Source organism: Gorilla gorilla, chromosome 13 (assembly GCF_029281585.2).
Source record: "Gorilla gorilla gorilla isolate KB3781 chromosome 13, NHGRI_mGorGor1-v2.1_pri, whole genome shotgun sequence".
Taxonomy (NCBI): domain Eukaryota; kingdom Metazoa; phylum Chordata; class Mammalia; order Primates; family Hominidae; genus Gorilla; species Gorilla gorilla.
This window is the reverse complement of record NC_073237.2, coordinates 45,629,133-45,655,311: the sequence shown is the minus strand read 5'-3', so window position 1 is coordinate 45,655,311 and position 26,179 is coordinate 45,629,133. Positions and strand designations below refer to the sequence as shown.

Genomic DNA, 26,179 nt, shown 5'->3' with positions numbered 1-26,179 from the left:
TTCATTATTATTTAGAATTTTTGTGAAAGCATAAATATTCCTGGGACATCATAAAGCTTTAAATCATAAAGTTGATTTTTAATTTTCTAATCTAAAACAGCTTGAACACCTGAAGAGACTTAGCAATGATATTACATTATGTTGCATCTGATAAGATTCCTTCAGGAAACAGTCATACTATGATCTAAAATATTGTATGGTTTACCAAAGATAAGTAAATTGTATAGTCATCTTTCTCTTATTAGCTTCTTTGAAATAAACTAACATGTAATTGTTTGACTTTGAGAAAAAGGCAACTAACGTTTGATGGATGAGTGAATGAATGGTTGGATGAGCCATAACACAATCTCTCAGTGAATGTATGGGTGGATGACCTATATCACAAGCTCTCAGAGGCTTCCTTTCATCCCTCACAATGTTTGAGCTCTAGTTGAATGCCACAAAACTTGAGTGTCTCCAGTAATAGTGGTGATGATCTGGAATAGCACTAAGTCAAGCACAAATCATTCAAAAACTTCCTTTAACTAAGGTGTCTATTTCCTTCCCCATTTTACTAGAGCTGCCCATATATAACTCGATTGATTGATGGAAGCCTTACTTCTGCTTCCTGCCTTTCCTCTGACAGGAGGTAAGAATAAGCAATGTAGTAGGCCCAAGGCCAAAAGCTGAGCTGAGGAGATCTCATTCACTGCCAGACTGGTCACCCACCTCAGAATAATTGACAGCTGATTAGAAGTGGTGCTGAAATGCAAATGTCATACAGCCTGGAGAGACCCGGCAAGGGAAATAGTGAGGAAAGAATTGTATAGTGGGAGAGTGTTGCTGGGGCAGACCTGACTTCCAGGCTTAATCTTACCACAGAGTCTTAATGAGTTCTCCCCACATTTCTGTTGTTTCCCCACCCTCTCACTTTCTTGAAAAACAACCCCTATTAACTGCTTACCTCCTAGGGAAGGATGCTAGCATAATATTGGGTGAACAGTTTTTTGAAGCTTTTGAAACTAGGGAGGTTAAAAAATCACAAAGCTAGAAATGACTAGCTTCAGGATCCCCAAAACTGGCTACTGAGCCATTTCTGTGCTATCAAATAAACTGTCAACCTAAAGTACCTGTCAGGTCTAGGCACCGGATCTCTGAGCTTCTCCGCTGTCCCCCCAACCCTTCTAGATTCCCTCCTCCACATACACATTCCAGTTATCAGCCAGCCTCACTAAGTCACCAAGACATCAGGTTCAAGTGATCATTAGTCATTAATTAAGCTGCCATAATGTCGCAGGTACTTTCTAGAAATGGCATAAATCTAGAAAAGAAAAAACAGACTTGGGTGGAGTGGGTTTGAAGCTCACTGTACACACTCACAGTTTGATTCTTTTAAGTCTTTTCAGATTAAAAAAAAAAAAGTCTGAAGTAGACTGTGATTATTCTGGAATTTTCTCTCCATGACCTTGAAGGGCAAGTTTTGACTTTATTCTACTGGGAACCTACTCTACAGAGAGTCCCGTGTAGTAGTGGGGAAAATAAAAGCAATAAATAAGACCTGAAGAGGATCACATGAGCCCAGGAGTTCAAGACCAGCCTGGGCAACCTGGCAAGACCCTATCTTTACGAAAAATTTAAAAATTAGCTGGGAATGGTAGTGCATCCCTGTGGTCTCAGCTACACAGGAGGCAGAGGTGGGAGGACTGCTTAAGCCCAGGAGTTCAAGACTGCAGTGAGCTGTGTTTGTGCCTCCACACTCGTGGGTGACAGAGCAAGACCCTGTCTAAAAAAAACAAGAAACAAAAAAACAAAAACAAAAAAAAACAAACCTGAGTTTTGTGCCCCATAAGATTTACAGCTAAATAAAGACAATAGATGTATATATGACTACACAGCGGCTGTGACACAGAATTTCCTTCAGATATGTGTAAGATCCTCTCAATATGCAATTCTCGGCTTTTTCTCTTCTACCTGCAAACCTGAACAGATGTCTGTCTGGTTGTTTTTTGTTGTTTTTTTGTTTGTTTGTTTGTTTTGAGACAGAGTCATGCTCTGTGTCCCAAGCTGGAGTACAGTGGGGCAAGCTCAGCTCACTACAACCTCTGCCCCCCACGTTCAAGTGATTCTCTCACCTCAGCCTCCCAAGTAGCTGGGATTATAGGCATACACCCCCATGCCCAGATAATTTTATTATTTTTGTAGTTTTAGTAGAGACGGAGCTTTGCCATGTTGGCCAGGCTGTTCTTGAACTCCTGGGCTCAGGTGATTTGCCCGCCTCAGCCTCCCAAAATGCTGGGATTATAGGCATGAGCCATGGTGTCTGGCCAAGATGTCTGTCTTCATCTCTGGAAGCCCTACGTTCTTTCAACCATCCAACCAAGCTCCACTTCTCTTTTGTAACTTTGCTTTTTCCTTAATGAGCCTTCCCCAAATCTATCTGTACTGTTTGTTCTACCATCCCCCCTTCCCCCGGATATCTGTGTGTGTTATATGTATTTGGTGCACATATGTTGTCTGGTCCAGCTGGTAGCATTTAGATCAAGTAATCCACAGGCTGCAAAGGCAATGGGAAACCTCCTTATTTGAGATCACTACCACAGTCACATTAATCAAAGAGGCAAGAGAGCACAGGTTCTTGATTGTCCTTGTAGCTGGTTTGTCTCTGTTGTTAAAACAGGGTTCTGCATACATCCTGAGGTTCCTTCCTGCCTTACCAATATTGAATGCCAAAAAGGAGTCAACTGACTTGACCAGGTCTATGTTTCTTTTCTGTCGCTCCAGGATTCTTCTACAGCCAGATGATTCCTTACAGATCTTGGCACCAGTGGAAGCAGATGTGGGTTTCTACACTTGCAATGCCACCAATGCCTTGGGATACGACTCTGTCTCCATTGCCGTCACATTAGCAGGTAACCCAAAAATCCCTGTTGTTTTCATTTCATAAACCTTTATTGAATGAGTGCCTATAGTGTGTCAAACAGGCCCAGAGATGCATAGATAAAGGAGACCCAGATCCCATCTTCAGGGAGTTTGTAATCTATAATTACAACAGCAGTGTAGTATGAGGTAGAATGAAGTGCTATAACTGATAACCAAGTAGTATGCAAGGACAGTACATTCCTGCCAGGAGGTCTTAAGGTTGCAATGAATGGAATTTTGATAAGAGACAGGGATATTTCATGCAGAAAGAATAATGTGAGCAAAGGTGATGTGTGCAAATCAGTAGCATGTTGGAACATGAATTGTGAATTATAATCATTGAAGACTCTTTTGGATCCTGTCATCTCCTTGTTCCACCTGTTGCAAGAAAGACTACGACCCATAAATAATTGGAATTCTGTGGTCATGGCTTGAAGCAGGAGTGTTCCCCAGAACTTCTCTCTGAGTCTGCTGTATTTCATCCTCTTGCTCTAATGCACTGCCAACATTCCACTTTATCCATTGAGGTTAGACAATACATTCTGCACATGGTGACTTAAGAACATTGCAACTCAGAGTACCATGTCTCCCATAGTTGTGGTCTTGTAGTAAAAGACATGTAGAGCTTTTATAAAACCTCTTTGCGTAGGACAAACCCATGCCTTTGACACTGAAAGAGAACTTAGATACCAGCTGGACCAAGGCCCTTGTTTCTCAGAGGCCAGGCAACCCGAGGTCACATAGCTGCTCTGCTAGTGGCGGGGGAAGAAGGGAACTGGAGTCTCCTAACTCCCAGCTCATTGTTCTCCCTACTTCCCCACTGATCTGAGAAAATAGGATCCTTCCTCTCAGATCTGGGCCATCCAGTCTTTGTGGCTGTGTTGCATGTGTTTGTATTTATTCTTTTCAATTGCTGCTCTCATCAGATGATTCAGTAGATGCTAGAAAAGCCAACATCACCCCACACTGACTTCATCTGTCCCTGCCAGGATTATGTTGTCATACTGTACTCTAGTCACACATGCTACCCCCTTGCATATCTGTTTAGCAACAGTATTTCTGCCCCCATGACTTCAGGCTGATCTGGGAAGGGACGCTTAGCAGGCAGCTTTGCGGGGAAGATCAAAGTCAACAATGAAGAAGGCAATTTAAGGAGCCCTGGGCCAGATTAAAGACTGATATTATTAATGCCTATTTTTTGTGAATAAAACATTTGCTTTTCTTCTAATGTATTCCAGTTGCAATCTTTATTCCCCTCTTTATACAGAGTCCAGATGCTCAGCACCAATCTTGTTAAATCTCAGCTGCCATCCACCCTCCAACCTGCTTTAGCAAGGGCACTGCTGACATCTTTCCACTTGCTGGCAGATAGTGGCTCTTGCAGGATTAATTCTCTTGTTTATATTAATCCAGATACGGTTCAGCTCTATCACAGACTAAATACCCTTTGTTCACCCGAATTTAATACGATTAATAGAAACCTGTCTGGAATTAAGCAAGTCAATTGTAACATCAGGCTTGCCTTCAGGTCTTTGAAGAGGGGTTATTGGAGGCTGCCAACAAGTTCAAAGCCAGGGAAGAGAGACAGAGCGGCCAAAGAGGCACCAGGGAAGGGGAGGAGAGGGGCTGCCTGGTGAAGTATGACTACAGACACCACACCCAGGGCATAGGGAGCTGCATCCTTGCACCTTAGCTGCTAGGGTTTGTATAGGTCTGCTGGAAAATCTATCAAGCAGTCCCTCTAAAAACAAAGGCTCAAATGTACATTGCCTTAAGACTGTATTTGTACCCTTACCTGAGTTTATCATCCACACCTGTGCCAATGTCTACACTCACAGTGTTAGGTGGTTCACCAGCTCCTGTTGTGAGCACACCCTCTGCCACATATTGTGGAACCTACAGCAATAAATAAAACCTGTGTTTTGTGGTCCCTGATGCTTACAGAGGAGTGAAGGCAAGCGATGGATACCTGGCTACCTAGAATTGGGAGAAAGTTGCAATTTACTTCAAATGTATGCATGGAGACCCTGCTTAGTAGGTTATAAGATATAATCTGAACATAAATTAAATTGGAGGGGTGGGGGTGAATGAGTATCAGGCATTTCTAAGTTTTATTGCCAGTTATACTCCTTATTAGCTGTGTGATCTTGGACAAAGTATATAACCTCATTGAGTCTCTGTTCTCATCTGTAAAAATTTAACTAACATTATTTTACAGGGTTGTTGTGAGGTTAAGTGAGATTGCACGTGTGAAAAAGCACTTAACCCAATGCCAGGCACATTGTTCGTACTCAATAAATGTAAGCCTCCTTTCTTTCTCTAGCTCTTCTAGAGTGAAACAACCTGAAAACAATTCTAAGATGTGCAAACCATTATCCCAACTCTGCTTCCATGTATCTTTCAGTATGAGTCTTAACACTGAGATTTTTCAAGTATGAACTTAGAAACTGATTCAGTTCACTTGCAGTCAAATCCTCTTGATGAATCTCAGCACTACTATGTTTTTATGGAAACTGGAGGGGTTTTTTCCTGGACTTTAGTATTAATGTAGGCCAAAGAGGAAAAAAAAAAAAAACTTTGAGCCTCAAGATAATCAAGTGTCCCCATGATTTTATAAGGAAAGTATGGACTTGTGTGTTGCCAGTGTGCCTGCATTTACCAGATGCAGGGAAATTTGTTCATAATGATTCACAAAAGCAGGCATAGCATGGCAGTTAAAATCATGGGCTCCGGAGCCTTAGGGTCTAGGTCTGTATCCTGGCTCTGTCACTTCCTGAGTGTAACCTTGAGCAACGTCTTTATACTCACTGACTCAATTTCTTCATCTAGAAAGTGGTGCTAATAACAGCACCTGACTCAGAAAGTTCTCATGGAGATTAAATGCAATCATTCATAAAAAATGTTTATAATTGTGGCTGGCATGTAGCAGGCACTCAATATTTGTTAGCTATTATTATTGAGAGAATAATACATACAACAAAAGCCAACTTATGTTTACAGTGGGAGAGACTCCTTTTCAGGGACCAGGATGCTCACAAACCCTTTGTAGAGCAGCTCTCTGAATGTCTCAGTGTCAAATAGGGAAGCTAGATTAGCCATCTGGAAAGTACTTGGGGTGCCTGGATTCAGAGCAAGGGAGATGGCTTGTGATGAATATTTCACGTGGGCAACAGAGAGAGACGCCTGATGGGCTCTCCCTGGCCCACAGCAAGATGCCTGCCATTGAGTTTGCCCCGTCCCGTGGATCTGGTGTCTTGCCAATTCTGCCTCTCAGATTCATTTCAGTTCTACTTCTTATTCTGTACACAAGTTTTCTTTGAACATGTAAACACCATTTAGTTTTAGACATAGAATACAGCCAAACCTTCCTTGCTCTGCCCTGTTTGGCCTATAAAATACTGTCTTTTGTGCCTTTTGCTCCTCTCTAAACTCTTCCATTATGTGCTGATTTTATCTTTAAGTCTCAGGGATTTGGGAGTACCTTGCAAGTGTCTCTCAGCATGGAGATGGCCAGTGTTTCCCTCCCTACCTCCCTGGAACAGCCCAGGGAACTCACAACCATTTAGACCAAATGGCACAAAATTCCTCTCTCTAAATTCACTTAGCTGGATGCCTGTTTCACTGCTCCAAGTGTAGATGAAAGTAGCTTAGGAGGGGAGGATTGCAGGGAGGAGATTATAGGAATGTCACCAAAATGTCACATACCTAACACTTTGAAGTATTAATTACTTTGTGTTCAGGAATAAACAGGGCTAGGTAAAGGAGAGTCTCTGATGTGTGCAGACATAAGCACAGAGATTGGAGAATCATCTTGGCTGTTAAATTCAGCACTCAGCCATCTTGCTCAGAAATCTTCCAAATCCGAATGGCCTAGGCAAAGTTTTGAAGGAAAGGAAGTAGTTCCCAGGTAAATTGCTTCAGTCTGGATCCGTGGAGTTTAGCTGTACTTACCAGTGCAGATAAGGGCCTCTCCAGGTATGGAGCATTGGTGAGGTCATCAACAAAAGGGAAACATTTTTGGTTGTTATTGATTTTATAAGATCACAAAAGAGATACTGTAAGGCCTGCCTGACATCATCAATGGGAAATGAGAATAAGATGAGGGCTGAGGGATGAGTGTATCTTTCATTGAAAGGAGAGAACACAGATGAGCTCATCTGACATTTTCACAGGAAGGGAGAGACAGAAAATATTTCTCCTTTCCTAGCATGTTTTTTTGCTCTTTATGAGTTGAATAACTGATACACATTGTGTCTAATAAAGAGATCACAGAAACCTCACTGGGAAAATAAAAATAAAAGGCAATCGTTTTTTAAAATTCTTCTTCCTCTGTCCCTCCGCATCATGATTTAGTAGCTACAATAAAAGACAAGTGATTGTGTAAGCTTATCATAATGTAAGTCACTTCAAATTAGCATTTCTGAATTTTTCACCCAGCAGTTCTGTTAACAAAGGAGAGTTTTGCTTCATAAAGAGTTAGGCTCACAGAGGACCTAGTCAACAATACAAAGGCTAACAAAGGAAGATTTGCTCCCATGCACTAGATCAAAAGGAAAAGTGGTCCAGGCGCGGTGGCTCATGCCTGTAATCCCAGCACTTTGGGAGGCTGAGGCGGGCAGATGGCCTGAAGTCAGGAGTTTGAGACCAGCCTGGCCAACATGGCAAAACCCCATCTCTACTAAAAATATAAATATTAGCCGTGTGTGGTGGCAAGCGCCTGTAATCCCAGCTACTCAGAAGGCTGAGGCAGGAGAATCGCTTGAACCCGGGAGGTAGAGGTTGCAGTGAGCCAAGACCATGCCACTGTACTCCAGCCTGGGCAACAAGAGGAAAACTCCATCTCAAAAAAAAAAAAAAAAAAAGGAAAAGTGGACAGGTTTGACTGTTCTCCGGGCCACATGGTAACAGCCACTGACTGATCTAAGCTGCCGTCAAGGAGATTTCAATATCTGATAGAATACTGAATAGCTAAGGCCCTTAAGTTTTTCTCAGTAAGTACAGATGTAGAGAATGCCCACCAAAGACCCCAAGCTTTTATAGAACTTACTTAAAACTGATGAGAGTATAGCAGGAGAATCTCACTGAGCTCTCCAATTGACTAGAGGAAATAAAAAAGAAAGTATAAGTGGTCCAAGTTGGCACATCTCAGTCTCAAAAAAGCAATTCCAACATCTATTCAGTGGAATGCAGGAAGGATGGTGGTTGGACAGGTGGTGGGATATACCACATCCTTGGTTAGTGGTTTCTAGAGAGGCCACAGCATCACATGGCTGTACTAAGTATGGGGTCCCTTGGCTAGGACTCTGTAGTGGAACATGCGAAGAATTTGTGGCAGAACCACTTCTGGCCTTATTCTACTTAGAAGCCATCAACATCAATTAAATAATTAGAAGAGGTAATGGTAGTAATCTGAGCAACCTGACCCACTGACATTGGCAAAAAAAATCTAAATATTGAAAGAGAATGGTAATGGAAACAAGGATATGAGAAGGAAGGCATGCAGCCTGGGAATGTCCGGGAAAAGGCAGTCTAAGCCCTACCTACTTCCTCAAGTGCTAAGGGCCCTGTAATATTTATGCTGAAGGCGTGCCAACTAAACAGAATTTCAAGGGCACAAAAATTCTAATTCCTTCTCATCTTTTATGCAAGGCAATTAATTAGTAGTCACAATGTTGACCCTAAAAAAACAAAAACAGGCAAAATCAGGTTAAAACTATTTTTTCAGCTTTATTGAGATATAATGTACATATCATAAAATTCTTTGTGAATGTGCAATTTAGAGATTTATTTAGCAAACTTATATAGTTATGTAACCATTACTATAAAGTTCTTTACCTTTTTTGAACTTTTAGGTTCAGGGGTTGAATCTCCAGGTTTTTTATACAGGTAAACTCATGTCACGGGGATGTGTTGTACAGATTATTTCATCACCCAGGTACTCAGCCTAGTACCCAATAGCTATTTTTTCAGCTCCGCTCTCTCCTCCCACTCTCCACCCTCAAGTAAGCCCCAGTGTCTGTTGTTCCCCCTTCTTTGTGTTCATGAATTCTCATCATTTAGCTCCCACTTATAAGTGAGAACATGCAGTACTTGGTTTTCTGTTCCTGTATTAGTTTGCCTCCAGCTCCATCCATGTTCCTGCAAAAGACATAATCTTGTTCCTTTTTATGGCTGCATAGTATTCCATGGTGTGTATATACCATGTTTTCTTTAGCCAATCTGTCATTGACTGGCATTTAGGTTGGCTCCATGTCTTTGCTATTGTGAAGAGTGCTGCAGTGAACATTTGTGTGCATGTGCCTTTATGATAGAATGATTTTATATTCCTCTGGGTATATACCTAATAATGGGTTCTTTACTTTTAACAGCTTTATCAAGGCATATTTAACATACCATACAACTCACCCACTTAAAGTATACAATTCAACAGCTTTTCATATATACAGAGTTGTGGCCGGGCACAGTGACTCATGCCTGTAATCCCAGCACTTTGGGAGCCTGAGGTGGAAGAATCACTTGATCCCCAGGAATTCAAGACCAGCCTGGGCAACAGAGAGAAATCCCATCTCTACAAAAATAAAAATCAACACAGGTGTGGTGGCACATACCTGTGGTCGCAGCTACATGGGAGGCTGAGGCAGGAGGATTGCTTGAGCCTAGGAGGTTGAGGCTGCAGTGAGCCAATACCACTGCACTCCAGCCTGAGTGCCAGAGTAAGACCCTGTCTCCAAAAACAAAAAAACAGGAGTTGTGCATCCATCACCACACTCAATTTTAGAACATTTTTATTATCCCTAAAATAAACTCCACACTCTTAGCTACTACTCCCTAATCCTCCCATTTCTTTCAGCTCTATGCAACCACTAATATACTTTAAATCTCCATAAATCTACCTAATCTTGATATTTTGTATAATTAGAATCATACAGTATATGGTTCTTTATTTCTTCTTTCACTTAGCCTAAAGTTTTCAAGATTTATCCATGTTGTAGCATTATTCTTGTTTATGGTAGAATAATATTCCATTGTATAGAATAGACCACATTTTATTTCTCCATTCATCAAGTGATGGGCATTTTGGATGTTTCTACTTTTTGGCTATTATGAATAAAGCTGCTATGAAGATTCACATACATGTTTTTATGTGGACATATTTTTTATTTCTCTTGGTTATACACACCTAGGAGTGAAATTTCTGGGTTGTTTGGCGCATTTATGTTTACTATTGAAGAAAGTGCCAACTATGTTTCAAAGAGATTGCACCATTTTACATTTCCACCAGCAATGTAGGATAGTTCAGTTTCTCCATATTCTCACCAACAGTTGTTTTCATCTATCATTTTTATTACAGCCAGCCTCATGAGTGTGAAGCAGTACTTTATTGTGATTTAAATTACATTTTAATATTGACTAATGATGTCAGGCATCTTATGTGTTTATGAGTCATTTATGTGTCTTCTTTGTTGTGGTGATAACTTTGGTGACGTAGAAGGTGTATATGGCCTGCGTATTTTCTGTGGCTGCCATAACAAATAACCACATACTTAGAGACTTAAAGCAATACAAATACCTTACAGTTCTGTAGATCAGAAGTCTAATACAGTCTCATCAAGATGTCAACAGGCTTTATCCCTTTCCGAAGGCTCTAAAAGAGAATCCTTTTCCTCTCCATTTGAGTTGTTGGCAGAATTTAGTTCTGTGCAACTTAGGTTTATGGTCTGTGTCTTCTTGCTGGCTATAATCTGAGTGCCATTTCCAGCTTCTAGAAGCCACTGAATTCCTTGGCTCATGGTTTCCTTCCTCCATCTTCACAACCAGCAATGGAGGGCTGAGTTTTCATGTTGCCCAACTCTGATATTAAGAGCTCACATGATTAGACTGGGCCTACCTTGATAACTTAGAATAATCTCCCCATTTTAGGTTCAGCTGATTAGCAATGTTAATTCTTCCTTAGCCATGTCACAGGTTCCAGGGATTATGACATAAACATCTTGGAAGGTCATTATTCCACCCACCTGTCTGAAGGGCACACCCTGTCTGAAGGGCATAGCTCATTTTCATCTGACCGTTATCCCCCAAAAATAAAAATTTAATGTTGCTAGACTTTCCCACGATTTTAGAGACACCAAACCAAAAAATGTTTAAAAACAACACTTTTTTTTAACTCACCATCTTTAACTGAACTAATTCAAATTTTTAAAAATCCTTTTTTTGGCTAAACATGTCTGTGCTCTGAATACAGCCTTGAGGCTACCAATACCCCCTGGTTTTATTCTATTTTCTATATTATCTGCTCATATATTACACCTCATTTTCCAGATAGAGTCAGAGTGTTATTCAAAGGGTAATCACAATTTATTTGATTAGATTATTCCAACAAAAACCATGTAATAATTTGGATGGAAGGGGAACAATTATTTTTTACTATTACTAAGAAGCCTACTATAATAATAGAATATGTAAGATTCTAGGGAAAGTTTTTGCCTCATTGCCAAATTTAGAAGCAGAATAGGACTATGAACCTCTTTCCCGTTATAAACAGAGGGATTTAAATAGCTGCTCTCCTGGGTCTCTTTTAGACCCAAGAGTTCTATGAATCTCTTGCATATATAATAATGAATGATAGCATTCTCTACCATGACTATCAACTATTAACTCCCTTTATCTGAAATTCTGATGTTGAAAATTGACTCTGTTGTATTTTGGGGAATGGAAGACTAGATGGCAAAGAAGTAGTACAGCTTTTGTGATGAAGTCTTGGAAGAATAACAAATGAAAGGAAAATGTCTCAGAGAACTGGTGAAGACAAAGGGTACAGGGTAAATAGAGCTGACTATTGGTCAAATGCTGACTCAGGAGGCTGGAAATAGATGTAAAGGAGGCCTTGCAAGAAGGTCAGCAGGGAGTTAAAAACTCCTGCACTATAAAATGCAAAAGACATTGGGAAGGAAAACTAGACTAAGAAAAGATCTTGCATGTTAATATAACTATTATTTGTAACAAAGCAACTCTTATGGGAATTGTCAGGTAGTGAGATCCAGAAAAGCTTCTGGCCAGCAAGGAATAGTAATGGAACATTAATATTCAGAATCCATTATTACTAATATCAGATGGATAAGATATTGTTGGTATTTATAAGGGTTTTCCTAGCTCATGCTGATTTTAGTCCCTCAAAGTTTGACTCATGAGTCATAAATTCTTCAACTGGAAATTTTCATTTCAGAGAAAATTTGAAGATTTAATTCCAGTGATCTTTGTGAGAAACCTGTGACAATTCTAGTATAAGCAGAGTCTAGCATTTCTTAAGACGTTTCTTTGATATACTCACTCTTTGTAAGGTATTGTTCATTGATTAAATCTGGATTAAATACAATTTGCTCAGTTTAGGGTATTAAAAATGTGTTAAATTTGTAATACTTCATTGCTTTAAACTAAAATATTACTTTATACTGTATTCAAATATTGCTGTATATTCAAATATTTTAATTAGTAGACATCACTGTCTTTTTTGTGTTTTAAACTGATATTTGGATCTTCCATGAATATCACAACTGTTTTCTTGAACTCTAATGGGGGTCACCCAGGGAGTTAATCTGGCATATGTTGTTTCCTAGCATTTCTAGAAATGGGTACTTTTTGGAATCTTCAACAAGGCCAGCCATGGTGTGACTTTTAAGCTCTCTGCATCTGTCCAGATATTGTTACCAGTTTACAAAGAATCTGTTGTATTTAAATTATTTCTTCTAATTACACTGGAATTCTCAGAGTTGTTCAAAATAGAAGCAGGTTAGTTCTTTCTAACAAATGTGTTACCTCTCCTCTTACCTGTCTTCCTCTTTCTTTTCTTTAACATTTTGCTTTCTGTGTTTTCTGTATTCATCAGAAGGTCCCAGCACTGCTCCTCACAGAGTTTTGCCATTGTGTTATAGCAGAGATAGTGCTGGTGATAGCTAGCATTTATTCAAACTTCCTGCTGTGCTAAGCTATTGTTCTTACAGCTTGGCATGCATCCATTTACTTACTCCTCTTGGCCACTGTAGAAGTAGAAAACTGAGGCACAGAAATTAAATAACTTGCCTAAGGGTACTTAGCTATACTATGCAGAGATGAGCTCGGGACACCTAACCTGTAGACAGCCCTTTCTCCTGCCCCTGCCCACTGCAGGCATCACTAGCTCATCGTGTGTTTTTGCTCTTCAGCCCTTATGAATGTAATTCGGAATCCATATCTGCACAGTACTCCAGGAAAACTCTGTCAGTCATTAGATTTGGCTTCAGGATCTCAAACCTGTTTGCTGTTTGTGGGCCCTTTCTGAAGCTCTCATGAAATCTCCAAACCTGCCAAATCTGCCCAGCCTGCGGCCCTTGTGTCTGTTGTTGCCCCGTTTCCATTTATCTTCCACAAGTCTCTCTTCTCCCTGGGAATGAATACACATGCACACCTCCTAGCCTAAACTGCCTTAGCCAAACAGAGAATCTAAGTCCTTGAAGTACAACTCATTTTTGATGGCAAAGACTAGGGGAAATTATTTTGAAGTATATTCGTGACTTACAATGTTAGAGGAATGGAAGGAAGACCCATTGGATCCATCCATTCAGAGTCAACAAACGTTCATTAAGCCTGGGTTAAATGGCACTTACTAACTGTTACAGAAAAACAAACCTATAAATATATGATGGGTAAAATATGATAGTTTATTTCTTGCTCACATAAAGTCTAAAAGAATTGCACAACAGAGTTTTTGTACTTTGGGCCAAGAAGTGGCACACTTCACATCTGTTCATGTTCCATCTGCTAGAACTCAGTTCCATGCTCATAGCTAACTGCAAAAAGGCTGGAAAATTATCTAGCTGTGTGCATAGGAAGAAGAGGAAAAGGGTTTGGCTGATAGCAAGTCACTCTCTGCCATGGCTTCTAAAATGGAAGGCGGCATGGCAGTTTAAACAAAGTTTCTATTAGCAGAGGCCTGGGATTCAGCCCTGAGTAAACAGTACTTACAATGCTCTCTACTCTTGGCTTCATTCAGAAAACAAACTTTCCATCTCCTCTGGCTTCTCTCTCAATCACCTTTATATTAGGCCAAAGATATTTTTCAAACACATATGTTCAGATTTTTTCCCACTGAATTTTGATTTTACCCCAAATCACATAGGAGAGAGACCTGAGCCAGAGCCCAGACTGTGTGCAAGAATGGATTTCTGAGCATTGCTCCAGGGGTTACTCATCTGTCCCTGCCTGTCTCACCAGAGGTCCTCATCCTTCAGGATCAAAATGGTGCCTGGTTGGCTGAACACTTCTGTGTTAAAGGCATCACAAGGCCATGCTCCTTCCCTGATGGCCTTCACATCCTTGGATGCTGACGTGCAAGTTTTAGCCATATGTCAGGCTCTCCTTTTGTGTAAGAGCTGCCCTCATTTACTAGTGAGGCTCTATTTCCCCTGTTACATTACTTCTAATACGAACTATAATCCAAAAGCTGTACTATGGGTACAATGAGGTCTGAAGGAACCATGCAAAAATGATTCTTGTAATGCTTCTGTTTCTGTGTCTGACTATCTTGGAGGGGCTTCACTTCTCATATTGGGCCTGATAAATTGAAACGCTTGCCTTTATTTCTGTTTCCTTATTTTTTCTTCAATTTATGCAAATACAAAACTTGGCATATTCTCCTTCTGTTTGTATGGCTCTCATTCAGCTATAACACAAACAAATTTACAGATTAAATGAAAGAATGTAAACCCTATCAATTTCTATAAATTAACACTATTCTGTAAGCTGATGCTGACTTGCTAAAACTAAATGGCTGTACACAGAGCATACATAGTACAGGCCGGGCGCGGTGGCTCTCGCCTGAAATCCCAGCACTCTGGGAGGCTGAGGCGGGCGAATCACGAGGTCAGGAAATCGAGACCATCCTGGCTAACACGGTGAAACCCCGACTCTACTAAAAAATACAAAAAATTAGCCGGGCGCAGTGCAGGCCCCTGTAGTCCCAGCTACTCGGGAGGCTGAGGCAGGAGAACTGGCGTGAACCCGGGAGGCGGAGCTTGCAGTAAGCCGAGATCGCACCACTGCACTCCAGCCTGGGCGACAGAGCGAGACTCTGTCTCAAAAAAAAAAAGCCTACATAGTACTGACTGCTGAGGCGCGGCACATGCAGTGGAGGGCTCAGTAATGCTGATTTAGCTCTCAGCACCTTTTTCTGTTTTTCCTATTCTGAAAGCCCTTTTGGTAGAGCGTGCCATGGCTTTTGTTATCTTAACACAAATGTATAATTCATCATTTCACTCCTTCTCTGCATCTATGTTTTTTTCTCCTTAGTTAACTTCTATGGTTAAACTAGTACTAGTTAATATCAATGTGATTGTAATCGTGTCCACAAACATAGGTACTGGCAATCACATGGCAGTCATCACACAGCAGTAATCTATTAGTAGGTGATCAACCAGGTGATCTAAAGTAGGCTTATGTTGATTTTTTTTAAGTTGGCCACTAAAATAACAGCTCCAGCTTGAAAAATTGTAATAGAGATCTAGTGGTGTCTCAAAAGATATCTCTCACCAGGAAGAAGAGGAACCAGCTAAAGAAAAACTAAAAGAGTACAATGTATTGAATATCAAACCTGCCTCCATAACAGAATCACCTAGGAACTTGTTTAAAATAGAGATTACAGCTTCTACCCTGTCACCTGAGATTTAGATTTAGTAGTTCTGAAGTGGGACTCAAAATAGATGCTAACGTTTTTCTAATAGGTGTAAGAGGGTCAATTGATTAAGCAACATTATTTTCATTAAAATCTCTATTGATTATAAATACTTGGATAACTTTGTGCTTTGTCTTAACAATGGATCATGAAAGTAATAAGAATGTATAAGAAGTAGCCTGCGCTAACAACAGTGCTCCTCTCCTCCTGACAAGAAAAAAAGGCCATTACTTTCCAGCAAAAACTCAATATAATTAATTAAGGGCTGGATTTCATTCAGTGACATTTGAATTTTATAGCTATACACTTGCAGCTATAAAAAACCACCTTTATTATTAAAATTCCTGTAGGAAAAATAACTTGGTAATTGTGACTCTAAAGCTCTCTGGTCCCTAACCTCATTTTCCCCACTGGCACAGTTGTTTTTATAACACAGTAGAGCAACTCTTGTATTATAGCAGGACAGATTATATTTTAAACAAGTGCCCTGGGAATTCTGAGGCAGCCAGTCCACAGACAAAGATTTGGGACTACCTATCACAAGCACCAGACTTTAGGTCAAAGATCTGGGCTCCAGTTCAGCCCTATAACTTGCTAGTTCTGTTGCCTTGGACAAACCATGGGGCCTTTCTGAGTCTGAGTTCTTTGTGTATGTAAAAGATAGTACTGTTGTTTCTGCCTCTCAGGGTTGTTATCCAAAAAATCCAGATAACGCACATAGCACACCATATAAACACATATTTTCATTTAACAGATACTTATTGAGAATCTACTAGGCGCCAGGCCTAGGTGATAGAAATAAAGAAGACAAGAGAGATGTGATCTCTGATGTTATCAAAATTACATAATGAAGTAGCAGGGGCTGGGGGGAGATACACAAATATAGAAGATAAATTCTGTTAGTTCTAGTGCTTACGAAAAAAGTAAAGTTGTCCCCATCTAAAGTATACATCTCTTCACCTCCATACCACGCACAGGGATGCATGCTTTATATGGAGTGGTTAGAAAAGGCCTCACTAGGAGGTGTTATTCGCACAGAGACCTGAACGACCAGAAGAGAGCCGTGCAGAAGTCTGTAGGTGGAAGATGTCAGGGACAGGGAATGGCCAGGGCTGATGTGCTGCTGTGTTGGAGGAAAGGAAGGCCAGTGTGCTGGAGCACTGTGATTGATGGGGAGTGTGGGCTAAGTGAGGTAGGTGATATAGATCACTGGGTCTTAATGTACAGGGGACGGTTGGTCATGAAAAGGAGCTTGAGGCCGGGCATGGTGGCTCACTCCTGTAATCCCAGCACTTTGGGAGGCCAAAGCAGGTGGATCACCTGAGGTCAGGAGTTTGAGACCAGCCTGACCAATATGGTGAAACTCCGTCTCTATTAAAAATACAAAATTAGCTGGGTGTGGTGGTGCATGCCTGTAATCTCAGCTACTTGGGAGACTGAGGCAGGAGAATTACTTGAACCCAGGAGGCAGAGGTTGCAGTGAGCTGAGATCCCCCCATTGCACTCCAGCCTGGGCAACAAGAGCAAAACTCCATCTCAAAAACAAAAAAAGAAAAGAAAAAGAGCTTGAAGTTTTGTTTTAATTGTACTGAAAAGGGACTGGAAAGTTTAAGCAGAAAAGTTGTATGGTTTGATTCATGTTTTAGCAAGATCACGCTGGCTGCCATAAAACTGTAGTGAGGGAAGAGTGAAAGTCAGAAGACCAGTTAGTCTGTATAGTAGTCCAGCCAGAGATTATGGTAGCATTAGATCATAGCAACAGAGATGCTGGTGAGATGTAGGGTAGATTTGGAGTCAGAGCTGGGTAGCTCTAACTCTGAGTAGGGAGGTGAGGTCATGTATACCAGTGCTAATTCAGTATCATTCCAACTGCTTCCTCCCATTGTGGCCATACATTTACTATGCTCAACAATCATTATAGTACTAAATCACTCATCAGATGATACATAATCTCAAATGTATGGAATATAAGTTGTATAAGGAAAAAAGGCCCCTGAACAGTCAAAACAGAGCCTATGCATGCATTCCAAGGTGAGCTTCTCAGAACATTATTCAAGTTTCTGCCCTTGAACACAGTTCTGATGAGCTTAATTACTTATGCCTAGAAGGCAAATAAAATCGCAAAGAAGAAAGAGGGATAGCTTCTGTTATGAGGCTGTGGGACGGTACAAACAGGAATCAGGATAAATAGATGTGGGAGAAAACAAAAAATATAAAAAGCAAGTATAAGACTCCAAAGGGCATTTCTGAATTAAGGTTTTCTTCACATTTAATGAAATCAGAGAAGAGTGAATATCACTGTAGAATATCCTGCCTGTAAAATGGTTAAAACAAAATTAAATCCACTTAACTTACAAAAGGTTAAGCTTGGGTTATATGAATATGATCTCATGTGGACCCTACTTCCCCAAGGTGTTCAATGAATGAGTCTTTTCATTGGATTTTGTAGTCATGTGCATGAAGTGCTGTATTTTATTCCCAGCTGATAAAGGCCTATTAAAACACAATGTACACAGGACTTCGACTTCTGGAAAGATGGCATAGTTACACTTTTCCCTATTCTTACTGCTAAGTACCACTAAAGGCCCTGTACATTATATATAAAACACACATAAGGAGACTAAAAAGTAAAGGGAAGAAAGCCAACTGACCAAAGACCTTGGAAATCAAACTGTAAATTTGTTGGGTTTTCTTTTTGCCTCATAAATCACAAACTTGGAGTTCAAGAAGCTGGCTACTGGTAAACACCAATGAGTACCAAAAAAAAAAAAAAAAAAACCACCAGCTAGAAACCTTCTCTCTCTAACAAAAGGACTAGGAAAGGGGAAGCATAGCAAGACAGAAAACCTTTAGAAAATTCTACTCTATGCTAGCCAAATGCCACCGAAAACAGTGTGTCCACCACTACCTACACCAGCAAAGGCTGAGCAGGGAGCCTAGATTCCCCACCAGCCAGCCTCAAATGAGGTGACCCCCAACCCTCATGGAGGGGAGTATCAGAGATTTTCAGTCCTCATTCATTACACCTACCAGAGTGTAATGTGGAGACCACATGGGGAGCCTGGAATTCCACCTTCACCCTGCAGTGCCCACCTTCCCCTCCCCACTGGGGTGGTGTAGAGGAGGTCTCCTGGAGAGTGAGGACTTGTACCACCTGCCCAAGGTGAGGAGGCTCCTCCCACAGCTGTGTAGTGAGGACTATGTGGGGATCCAGAACTCCCACTCCTGCCCAGCAGTAATGAGGAGTCCCACACTTGGGTAACAAAAGGGGCCAAGTGGAGAACTTGGACTTAACCTGCACTGGGTAGTAACAAGGAGGCATCTCCCTGCTCCCATGCCTGAGTGGTTTTATAGAAAGCAGCTAAAACAGAAGGTTTACATAAGATCCAAAGTCTCATAACTAGAAAAATATACAGGCTTCAACTGAAACCTAGACGTCATGAAAAAACCCACCTTCACCACCCTTATTCATTGTAGTGCTAGAACTTCTACCCAGTGCAGTAATGTAAGAAAAGGAAATAAAAGGCATAGAGACTGGAAACAAAGAAATACAACTTGTCCCTATTTGCAGATGAAATGATTGTCTTTATAGACAATCAAAAGAAAACCAAAATAATTAGGTTAATGTAACAAAATATAACAGGACTTGTATCTCAGAAACAACAAAACTCTGATGAAAGAAATTAAAGAAGATCTAAATTAAAGAAGATAAATAGACATATTTATCATGGATTGGAAAACACAACAAAGTCAAGATGTCATTTCTTTCCTAATATACATGTTTAATCTAATTCCTGTCATAATCTTACTAATATTTTATACATGTAGAGAAGATTATTCTAAAATGTATATGAAAAAGCAAAGGAACTAGAATAGCAAAGAAGCAGGAGAAATCAGCCAACCTAATTTCAGAATTAGTTATATAGCTACAATAAATAATATTGTGTGGTATTGGCAGAGGGACAGACACATAGATCAGTGGAACAGAATAGAGAACTCAGAAACAGATCTACACAACTGTGCCCAACTAATTTTGACAAAAGTGCAATTCAATGTAAGAAATATAACCATTAAGTGGTGAGAGAGCAATTAGACATCCATAGTCAAAAAATAAATGGGCTTTGACCTCTTATCTAAATGTGACCTCTCACATCTTACATAAAAATTAACTCAAAATATATCACAGACTTAAACGTAAAATGTAAAACTATAAAACATTTAGAAAAAAATAGGAAAAATCATCAGGACCTAGATCTAAGTAAATAGTTCTTAAACTTGATATCAAAAGCATAATCCTGTTTTTGCTTTTGTTGCCTATGTTTTTGGGATCCTATCTAAAAAATTGCTGCCCAGACTAATGTCATGAAGTGTTCCTCTATGTTTTTTCCTAGTAGTTATATCATTTTGGGTCTTACGTTTAAATCTTTGATCCATTTTTAATTTTTATGTAGTAAGAACTAGGGGTCTAGCTTCAGTTTTCCCAGCACCATTTATTGAGGAGACTGTCCTTTCTCTGTTCTGTGTTCTTGGCACTTTTGTTGAAAATGAGTTGGCTGTAAGTATGTGGATTCATTTCTGAGTTCTCTATTCTGTTCCATGGGTTTATGTGTCTATTTTTATGGCAATACCATGCTGTTTGGGTTACTGTTGCTTTATAGTATATTTTAAAATTAGGTGGTGTGATGCTTCCAGCTATGTACTTTTTTTTTTTTTTTTTGAGATGGAGTCTCACTCTGTCACCAGGCTGGAGTACAGTGGCACAATCTCAGCTTACTGCAACCTCTGACTCTCGGGTTCAAGTGATTCTCCTGCCTCAGCTTCCCAAGTAGCTGGGACTACAGGCTGTGCCACCACGCCCAGCTAATTTTTGTATTTTTAGTAGAGATGGGGTTTCACCATGTTGGCCACAATGGTCTCAGTCTCTTGACCACATGATCCGCCGCCACCTCAGCCTCCCAAAGTGCTGGGATTACAGGCATGAGCCACCACACCCGGCCCCCAACTTTGTACTTTTCGCTCAAGGTTTCTTTGGCTATTTGGGGTATTTTATGGTTACAGACAAATTTTAAGATTGTTCTATTTTTGTAAAGAGTGTCATTTGTATTTTCACTGGGATTGCACTGAATCTGTAAATTGCTTTGTGCGGTATGGACATTTGAACAATATTAATCCTTCCAATCCATGAGCATGGGATATCTTTACATTTATTTGTGTCCTTTTCAATTTCTTTCATCAATGTTTTATACTTTTCAGTGTAGACATATTTCACCTCCTTTGTTAAATTTGTTCCTAAGGGGTTTTTTGTAGCTATTGTAAATGGGATTGTTTCCTTGATTATTTTCAGGTAGTTTACTGTTAGTAGATAAAAACACTACAGATTTTTGTTTGTTGATTTTAAATCCTGCAACTTTACTGAATTTTTTTGTTCTAACAATTTTTTAGTAAAGTTGTAGGGTTTTCTGTATATGAGATCATGCCATCTGCAAACAAGGACAGTTTAACTTTTTCCTTTCCAATTTGAATGCCCTTTATATGGTTCTCTTAACTAATTGGTTTGGCTAAGACTTGCAGTACTATGTTGAAGAAAAGTGGTGAACATGGATATTCTTGTCTGGTTCCAGATCTTAGAGGAAAAAATTTCAGTTATTCCCCATTCAGTATTATATTAGCTGTGGATTTGTCATATATGGCCTTTATATTCCTGAAGCCTTCTCAACCTAATTTGTTATGAGTTTTTATCATGAATGGATGTTGAATTTTGTCAAAAGCTTTTTCTACATCTATTGTCTTTCTTATAATAGCCATTCTCATTGGGGTGAGATGATACCTGATTGTGGTTTTGGTTTGGATTTCCCTGAAGATTAGTGATGTTGAGCATACAGTTTTTGTCCTTCATTCTGTTCATGTGATATATCACATTTATTGATCTGCATGTGTTGAACCATCCTTGTGTCTGTAGGATGAAACTTCTTCATGGTGAACAATCTTTTTAATGTGCTGTTGAATTTGGTTTGCTAGTATATTGTTAAGGATTTTTATATACATGTTCTTCAGGGATCTTAGCCTGTAGCTTCCTTTTTGTTATTGTGTCCTTGTTGGTTACATCAAACTGAAAAGCTTCTGCACAGCAAAGGAAACAATCAACAGAATAAAAAGACAGTCTACAGAATGAGATAAAATATTTGCAAACTCTTTATCTGGCAAGGGATTAATATTCAGAATACGTAAGGAACTCCGACAACTCAACAACAACAAAAAATAATTTTCAAAAATGGACAAAAGATAAAAAAGAACAGGATCAAACTCTTTGTAGGAACATGGATGGAGCTGGAGGCCATTACCCTTAGCAAACTAACGCAAGAACAGAAAACCAAATACTGCATGTTCTCACCTATAACTGGGAGCTAAATGATGAGAACACATGGACACAGAGGGAAACAACAGATGCTAGGGCCTGGTGGAGGGCAGGAGGAGGGAGAGGATCATGAAAAATAACTATTGAGTACTAGGTTTAATACCTGGCTGATGAAATAATCTGTACAACAAACCCCCATGACACAAGGTTACCTATGTAACAACCCTGCATATGTGCCCCTAACTTAATTTGTTAATTAATAAGGGCAAAAGACCTGAATAGACATTTCTCAAAAGAAGACATACAAATGGCCAACAGGCATATGAAAAAATGCTCAACATCACTGATCTTCAGAGAAATGTAAACCAAAACCAAAATGTGATATCACCTTACCTCTATTAGAATGGGTACTATCAAAAAGACAAAAAATAGCAAATACTGGCGCAGATGTGGAGAAGAGAGAATTCTTATACATTGTTAATGGGAATGTAAATTAGTATAGCCATTATGGAAAACAGCTTAGATGTTCCTCAAAAAATTAAAACTAGAACTACCATATGATCCAGCAATCCTACTCCTGGGTATATATGCAAAGGAAATGAAAACAGTAATCAAAGTGATATCTGCACTCCAATATTTACTGCAGCACTATTCACGATATCCAAGATATAGAATCAATCTAAGTGTCCATCAACAGATGAATGGATAAAGAAAAATATGGTATATATGTACAGTGGAATACTTTTCCACCATTAAAAAAAAAAAAAGAATGAGGCCAGGCGTGGTGGCTCATGCCTACAATCCCAGCCCTTTGAGAGGCCGAGGTGGGTGGATCGCTTGAGCCCAGCCAGGAGTTTGAAACTAGCCTGGGCAACACTGGGAAACCCTGTATCTACAAAAAAATACAAAAAATACAAAAAAAAAATTCTATCCAGGTGTGATGGTATACACCTGTAGTTTCAGCTACCCAGGAGGCTTAGGTGGAAGGATGACTTGAGCTTGGGAGGCAGAGGCTGCAGTGAGCCAACATCACACCACTGCCCTCCAGCCTGGATGCCAAAGCAAGACCAACCCTGTCTCAAAAAAAAAAAAAAAAAAAAAGAGAGAGAGAGAAAAAAAGAAATCCTGTTATTTGCAGCAACATGGATAAACCCGGAGGTTATTATGTTAAGTGAAATAAGCCAGGCACAGAAAGACAAATTTTCTTTTTATGGATCATGCTTTTCAAAATTTTTTCATTGACACATAATAATTGTACATATTTATGGGGAACAGTGTGTTTTTTTGGATACATGTATACATTGTATAAAAATCAAATTAGGGTATTTAGCATATCCATCACTTCTTACATTTATCATTTCTTTGTGGTCAGGACATTCAAAATCCTTTCTCCTAGATATTTTGAAATATACACATAGTCACCCTACTGTGCAATATAATACCAGAACTTATTCCTCCTATGTAACTATAACTTTGTGCCTCTTGACCAAACTCTCACTATCTTCCTCTCCCCACTCCCTTCCCCAGTCTCTGTTAACCGCTATGCTACTCTCTACTTCTATAAGATCAACTTCTTTAGATTCTACGTATAAGTGAGATAATGCAGTATTTCTCTTTCTGTATCATTTCTTTTTTGAGACAGAGTCTCACCCTGGAGTGCAGTGGTGTGATCTTGGCTCATTGCACCTTCCACCTCCCAGGTTCAAGTGATTCTCATCCCTCAGCCTCCTAAGTAGCTGGGATTACAGGTGCATGCCACCATATCCGGTTAATTTTTGTATTTTTAGTAGAGACGGGATTTCACCATGTTGGCCAGGCTAGTCTCAAACTCCTGGCCTCAAGTGATCGACCCACCTCAGCCTCCCAAAGTGCTGGGACTACAGGCATGAGCCACTGCACCCAGCACTCTCTATTATTTCTTATAACTGCATGTGAGTCTACAATTACCTTAAAGTGAAAAACTTTAATTTAAAAAAAAGGCCCTGTAAAACATGATGTCGAGGGTTATTTGTTAATTTAATGATTAGAATGCATAAATCATCTCAATTTGTATAACATGCTCTGTCTTCAAACTCTTCAACTCTTGGTCTTTTACTGACAACACTGCAGTAGGTAGGTAGGTAGATGCTTTTATACTGTGCGCTTGCAATTTTTCAAGAGAAAACATAGTTAGTGGCAAAAGTCTGGGTAGACCAGCCATGCATTGGTGGTTAGCCCATATTTCAAAGGAGTGCCCCAATTTCCACAGTCACTACCAAGTAACGTCTCATATTCTTTCTTATCTTCAGGAAAGCCACTAGTGAAAACGTCACGAATTACAGTGATCAACACGGAGAAGCCTGCAGTCACAGTCGATATAGGAAGCACCATCAAAACAGTGCAAGGAGTGAATGTGACAATTAACTGCCAGGTTGCAGGTGAGAAATTCATGTTCATTTGTTCACACGTTAATGGAGCCCTGTGCTAGGTTGGGGATACAAAGACAAATTAGACACAAATTCTACTCTCAGGGATATAGTGCTAGTAGGAAAGCCAAAGCATGAACCTCAGTCGCTCTGAAAGTAGAAAGTGCTACAGAAATTTAGAGGAAGAAAGATTAATTCTGACTGGGACAGATAGGTAAAATTGATCTTTTTATGTGTATGTTTTTCTTTAATCTTAGCCTTCCATACAGATAGAATGTGAACATGCAAAGATGGGGGCAAGGAGTTCCAAGTGGACAAAGGAGAGTGATAAATTCATGCAAGTAGAAAATCCTCTAGGCTGTAGAGAGAACAGTGTGAGCTTTAGTCTGGGTGGAGCCTAGAGTGCAGAAATGCAGGTGGGAAGTGACATTAAAGAGCCATGCTTCCAAAAGACAAAGCCACCAGCATTGAAGAAAATGGATTGAAGAAGGGAAATACTAGGACAGAAAGGCCAAGTAAGACCCATCACTGTAGTTTAGAGGAGAAGCCATGGAGGCCTGAACTCAGGGCAGTGAGGATGGGAAGGTAGGGACTGGATGGACATGAGAAAGATGGCAAGAGGTAAGACCAACAGCATTGTGGAGCTTGCTCGAATCAGAAGTGGGCAGGAGTTATTAGAGAAGATAGCCAGTGGAGTTCTGATACAGGCATTGCCCTCAGGTGGGCCTTGCAAACTCAGAGGTCAACAGGGACCAGGAAGGCACAGTGAAGCAAGGAGTAGTAGACAATAGGGGGTGGTAATATGCTCTGTATAAAAATATTTACCTTCAGTTAAAAGACAGAAAACACCTACATACAGCAGAATGAGGCCCAGCTACTATTTTTCCCTTCCTGTAGACCACTCATTTGTCATGTGTACCCTAGGGGTTTCACTGCCACAATGGGATGAAGAAATGAATGGTTCTTGTGCCATTGGGCAACTAGTCTTCTGATTGCTGTCCTCATCAGATATACCCCACAGTGGCATGGCCACACCAAACCCAGGTTCCCCGATCATACCCTGTCTGCAGAGTAGATAGGCAGTGGCACCCCATGCTTTGGTGGCTTCTTCATCTTAGATCTTCATCATATGAAGGTTTACCTCAATTTGTTACTTATAAGACATGAAAACCCATTTTAGAGTAAGTAGGAGGAATATCTTAACCTAGGGCTTACTGTTTCCAAATAACAGCCAAGTCTGATTTTCTCTGAAATATTCCGATAGCTTTAGGATATCTGAAATATGGCCAGACCTGGTGGCTCACGCCTGTAATCTCAGCACTTTGGGAAGCTGAGGTGGTTGGATTACTTGAGCCCTGGAGTTGAAGACCAGCCTAGGCAACATGGCAAAACCTTGTCTCTACAAAAAAATACAAAAATTAGCCATGTGTGGTGGTGCATGCCTGTAGTCTCAGCTGAGGGAGGCTGAGATGGGAGGATCATTTGAGCCCAGAGGTTAAGGCTGCAGGGCATGCCACAGCACTCCAGCCTGGGTGACAGAGTGAGACCCTATCTCAAAAAAAAAAATTAGGATATCTGAAATATAAATCTATCTTTGTAAATGTGCATTAGCTTTGCCTTTGTAAAGCTTCTCATGGCCTTTGTGATGCTTCCTTTCCAGCCTCATCAGTGAAATCTAGAACCAAGTCCCTTCAGCCCCTGTACTCCTAGATAGGGAGTAAGACAAAACCCCTGACAGGGATTGGCATGAATGAGCTACCCCTCTGTGCAGGGATTAATGGTGGTGCCAGTAGAGCCCTTTCAGCAGAACCATCACCC

The 26,179-nt window shown here is 40.2% G+C and overlaps 1 protein-coding gene across 4 annotated transcripts in view; it reads left to right on the top strand.

Moving 5' to 3' along the window:
* Positions 1-26,179, top strand: part of ADAMTSL1 (ADAMTS like 1) — a 443,211-nt gene that overhangs the window by 323,465 nt on the left and 93,567 nt on the right. For all 4 annotated transcript variants that reach the window (XM_063696342.1, XM_055351516.2, XM_063696343.1 and 1 more), the window contains 2 exons: positions 2,761-2,888; positions 24,245-24,373. In XM_063696342.1, coding sequence (XP_063552412.1) covers positions 2,761-2,888; positions 24,245-24,373 — 257 coding nt within the window. The remainder of the gene's footprint in view (positions 1-2,760; positions 2,889-24,244; positions 24,374-26,179) is intronic.